The sequence below is a fragment of the Amblyraja radiata genome, chromosome 3, assembly GCF_010909765.2.
Source record: "Amblyraja radiata isolate CabotCenter1 chromosome 3, sAmbRad1.1.pri, whole genome shotgun sequence".
Lineage (NCBI taxonomy): Eukaryota > Metazoa > Chordata > Chondrichthyes > Rajiformes > Rajidae > Amblyraja > Amblyraja radiata.
Window position 1 is genome coordinate 61,384,224 of NC_045958.1, and position 5,189 is coordinate 61,389,412.

General features: G+C 47.6%; 1 protein-coding gene across 1 annotated transcript; it reads left to right on the forward strand.

Moving 5' to 3' along the window:
* Positions 1-2,337: 2,337 nt before the first annotated feature.
* LOC116971075 (thymosin beta-10-like) lies at positions 2,338-4,431 on the forward strand. Its single transcript, XM_033017896.1, has 4 exons — positions 2,338-2,492; positions 3,034-3,144; positions 3,243-3,364; positions 4,318-4,431. The coding sequence occupies exons 2-3, from the start codon at positions 3,045-3,047 to the stop codon at positions 3,275-3,277; spliced, it is 135 nt and encodes a 44-aa protein (XP_032873787.1). The 5' UTR covers positions 2,338-2,492; positions 3,034-3,044; the 3' UTR covers positions 3,278-3,364; positions 4,318-4,431.
* Positions 4,432-5,189: the final 758 nt, after the last annotated feature.

Genomic DNA, 5,189 nt, shown 5'->3' on the forward strand with positions numbered 1-5,189 from the left:
GCACCTTGGTTGGCATGGGCAAGATGGGCTGAAGGGCCTGTTTCTATACTTTATGGCTCTACCCCCAGTTCGGAGGAAGGGTCCCTGACATGAAACATTAACCAGTTTATTTTTCTACACCCTATTTGACTGGCTGATACTTCCAGCATTTCTGTTTCTGTTTCATGAAGCACCCTGGAACACATGAATCACTCCCCATATCTTGGGTGCCACATTTTAGCCACGACAGATGTCGATGATACAACTCACCATGACTTCCAGAGTAGCAGTACAGAGGCTAACAGAGGAAAGGAAATTTCCTCTGGCTAACAGAGGAAAGGAAATTTCAAACACTAAAACATGAAAGCACAGTCTATTAAGCAACAATGATCCCTGACCTCCTTCATGCTTCAGAAATATGGACAATCTACAGGAGGCATCTCAAAACACTAAAGTATCATTAACATTGTGCACATTTTTTGGTCATCTGCATTCTCTCCCAGCATAACAGCACCTGCAGTGGCTCTGGTCACATTCAACTTGATGCACACGTTTTGAAAGCTATTAAAATTTGAGCTGCGTTATAACAGATTTCCTGGGCAGAAACGGTCAAACAGTATCCCGACCTGTTACATCATGGCCTGGTATGGCAATTCTGATGTTCAGGAATGCAAGAGGTTGTAGAGAGTGGTGGACTCAGCTCCAGTCCATCATGGGCACAGCCCTCCATTCCATCAAAAGCACCTATAAGGGACACTGTCTGAAGGTAACAACTATCAGCAAGGATCCCCACCATTCTCACTGCTACTATTGAGTAGGAGCTACAGAAGCCTGAAGTTCCACACCAGCAGGTTCAGGCCACCTACTTTCCTATAGCTATCAGGTTCTTATTCCAACCTGCAAAACCCTAATTCTACCACATCACGAGAACAATACAGGATCACCTCTTGCACGACCATTTTCTAATTATGTATTTTGCAGTGTTATTCTTTACATTCTCTTGTCTGAGTCTGTGGTAGTCAGTCAGGAACCTTTTCCCAGGGTGGAATATCAAGGGCCAAATAGCATAGCTTTAAGGTGAGAGGGGCAAGGTTTTTACACAGTGATGAGTGCCTGGAACGAGCTGCCAGGGTGGTGGTGGTACGATAGTAGCATTTAAGAGGCTTTTAGATAGGCTCATGGATATGCTGGGAATGGAGGGATATGGATCACTTGGTGGCAGAGATTAGTTTATCTTGGCATTATGTTCGGGATGGACATTGTAGGTCGAAGGACTTGTTCTTGTGCTGTGCCGCACCGTTCTATGGTCTAAGATGACATCTATCATCTTGCAGTCTTTCTTTCTATTATCTTATACAATTCATTTAATGCAACATTTAAGAAACATTTAGACAGGTACATTGATAGGATAGGTATAGAGGGATCTGGGCTAAACACAGGCAGATGGGACTAGTATAGATAGGACAGGTTGGCTGGTGTTGGCAAGTTGGGCCAAAGGGCTTGTTTCCACACTGTATGACTAATTTATGTCTGTGCTTATGTGGCTGCAATGCTACTGCAAGCAAAATGTTCATTGTACCTGTACCTCACAATCCGTGTACATATGACAATAAACACTATTGACTTGACAATATACTCACAACCTGCTAGAAAAATATCAGAATCCTCCTAATAGCAGAGCATCTAGGAAGCCACTGAACACTTCGTGTACATGTGAGAATACACCACAACCAAGTGCAATTAGTGGAAAGTGCACACAGCCTCCCAAATGTTCCACTTGTCTTATCGAGCATCACTAAGCCACTTGCGGTAGGGACTGACAATCTGTTCAGAACCCACAAAGTGGATGCAAACTATCTTTGATTCCGGAGATCGACTAAATAGATGGAAAATCAAGGGCGAATCCAATTGAGACTTGGGGCATTTCAATTAAGAATCATTTTCCTCTACTGCAGAATGCAATCTAGAGCAGTTGATACCACACAAAGGTCAACCGAACAATTCAATCCTATCATAACCCAGCTTTATATATTACCTGGTTTCATTAAATAAATAACTTATTTTCAGGATCTACTAATTAACACGATCGAGTTAATCTAAAAGATAACAAACCCCCAAATATCAAGACCTTCCACGAACAAAAGAAACCTTCGTCAGACTCGTTTCATCCTGCTGTCCCCACCATTCCCTCACGCCCGGCACCCGCCCAACCGAGAGTCTCCTCGAAAGAAAGACTGCGCTCTAGGGTGCGGCTCTCTTGCTGGCCCACCCTGGCCGCAGGACGGCCAGCCACCGGCAGAAGCCCAGCACCAACGTCGCCGCCGCTCCATCCCTCTTTGTCTCGACCAGCGTGAACAAATCAGCCCGACCTCCTCAACTTGGAACCCAATGGAGGAGGGGGGCTGCGGCGGGGAGGCGGGGCTGGGCGGTGGCCGCTATAAAGATGCCGAGGCGGCGTCCGCGGCTATTGTTCGACAAGGAAGGCAGTGCCTGAGAGGTGGACGCGGCCAGAGGTACGGCGTGGGCAGGACGGGCAGCCGCTGCTTGCAGTTGTTACCGAAGATCATCGAGCTTTGATTGTTACCGCGCAGAGACTGTAGGATGAGGGAGGGAAAAGGGACAACCTGTCGCAGTCATGTCCGCTATTCGTGCTCTCTGGGATTGGGCGGCGAGAGCGGGTCGGCGGTGGAGAACAGGGGCGATGGAGGAGGAGGGGGCTCGAATACGTTAGAGGAGTTTGTGGGGCGGTGGGCGAGAGGTTCGAGATAAGGATGGTAGAATGGATGGAATCTCTTAGCTTGTGTTATAACAAGTAGCTTATAGTGCAGTGAAAACGTGGGAATGACTGCACATGGTTTGGGGAGGTTTGCTATGTGTTAGAAAGGGGAATTAAGTGTGTATGTGCGGCTAACAAAATGATTTTTCATTTTGCCCCTTTTTCTCATTCCACGTTAAACGTGCTAGTTATTCAGTGATTTACACTGCACGCGTTCTCTCCTCATATCTGAGTTTCGTCATTGTAGTCGAACTGACTGCTAGTTTTTTCTTTAATAGATTGAACTGAAATGGCAGACAAACCAAGCTTCAGTGAGGTGACTTCCTTTGACAAGACCAAATTGAAGAAAACGGACACACAGGAGAAGAACACACTCCCCACAAAAGAAAGTAAGGAAGGGCCTTAGGCTCCCAATTTATATTCGCTGCCTCTCTACTCTCAATTGGTTTTGAGTTTTGACCTGAATTTATTTTGATTTATTTTCCAGCTATTGACCAGGAGAAGACAGCAGATAGCAGCTAGTTGCTGAAATTGTACTGTATCCATGGCGGAGGGAATCGCTCGGCTTTATTTCGAGAAATGAATTCCAATTCTTACTGTGAACTGAACTACCGCCACCATAGATGAGGCTCACACCAGGGTCTCATCCATACCCCGTAACACTGCTCTCTCTCCCCATCCCCGCACACGCAACAAGGGCAGAGTCCCTCTGATCCTCACCTTTCACCCCACCAGCCGGCAAATACAACACATAATCCTCCGCCATTTCCGCCACCTCCAACGTGACCCCACCACTCGCCACATCTTCCCATCTCCCCCCATGTCTGCCTTCCGCAAAGACCGCTCCCTCCGCAACTCCCTCGTCAATTCTTCCCTTCCCTCCCGCACCACCCCCTCCCCGGGCACTTTCCGTTGCAACCGCAAGAAATGCAACACCTGTCCCTTCACCTCCCCCCTCGACTCCATTCAAGGTCCCAAGCAGTCGTTCCAGGGGCGACAAAGGTTCACCTGTATCTCCTCCAACCTCATCTACTGCATCCGCTGCTCTAGATGTCAGCTGATTTACATCGGTGAGACCAAGCGTAGGTTGGGCGACCGTTTCGCCGAACACCTCCGCTCAGTCCGCAATAACCTACCTGACCTCCCGGTGGCTCAGCACTTCAACTCCCCCTCCCATTCCCAATCCGACCTCTCTGTCCTGGGTCTCCTCCATTGCCAGAGTGAGCAACAGCGGAAATTGGAGGAACAGCACCTCATATTCCGTCTGGGGTCCTTGCGGCCCTATGGCATCAACATTGAATTCTCCCAATTTGGCTAGCCCGTGCTGTCTCCTCCCCTTCCTTCACCCTCTAGCTGTCTCCTCCCACCCTCCCTTCCGCCCGCCCTCGGGCTCCTCCTCCCTTTGTCCTTCTTTCTTTCCCCACCCCCTATCAGTCTGAAGAAGGGTTTCGGCCCGAAACGTCGCCTATTTCCTTCGCTCCATAGATGCTGCTGCACCCGCTGAGTTTCCCCAGCAATTTTGTGTACCTTCGATATTCCAGCATCTGCAGTTCCCTTTTGAATACTGAAGGGGCAGAGCGTTGCTAAATGGTTGCTGGTTCTGCTACCTTTTGGACCATGGCTGTGATTTATCCAGTGTTGTAAAGGAAATGAATAAAAATTCAATTTGCACAATATTGTCTTGACTTTGCTTAAACTATAATTCAAGATAATTTTACATGCTAAAAATTGAATGTAGGCAGAATTTAAAAAGAAATAACATTAACGCTGCAACTTGCCTCTCTTCTGCACTTGACTAAAGTCCCCTTAGAAGAAACTTTCTTTGGGTCTTTTGTGGTTTACAGGCTGCTTGTGTTGAAGAAAGTGATTTGCTTGTGCCTGTGATAGTTTCTGCCCCATTCCAGGAGCTCTCTGTATCTGTGCAGAATCCAGTGGTGGTTGTTTTGGGTCAAGGATCTGTCATCAGAAAGATGGCATCAAGTTTGACAACCTTCCCTGAGGGCTACATTGCACCCAGTCAGATGCTGTACCTTGTGTTCAAGAAGGAACTGCAGATGCTGGCAGATCGAAGGTACACAAAAATGCTGGAGAAACTCAGCGGGTGCAGCAGCATCTATGGAGCGAAGGAAATAGGTGACGTTTCGGGCCGAAGAAGGGTTTCGGCCTGAAACATCACCTATTTCCTTCGCTCCATAGATGCTGCTGCAGATGCTGTACCTTGTTTGCATTGATCAGCATTTGGGTGGTCAAAGAATGAAGTTGGAATAGGATGGGGAGTTGGTGACCAGAGACTTAAAACTTGGTAGCCCTTATTAAGGACTGAACAGATATTGTGCAAAATAGTCACCCCGGCTATTATCTTGCCCCACCCCACCCCCTCAAATGTGAGCAGCAAATGCATTTGGAAGTAAGAAGTGAATTGCTGCAAACACGA

What these genes read in the sequence shown, in the direction of transcription:
- LOC116971075 (XM_033017896.1), top strand. Translation starts at nt 3,045, where the DNA reads ATGGCAGACAAACCAAGCTTCAGTGAGGTGACTTCCTTTGACAAGACC. An exon ending in CACACTCCCCACAAAAGAAA is followed by an intron (nt 3,145 to 3,242) that starts GTAAGGAAGGGC and finishes TTTATTTTCCAG; the next exon opens with CTATTGACCAGGAGAAGACA.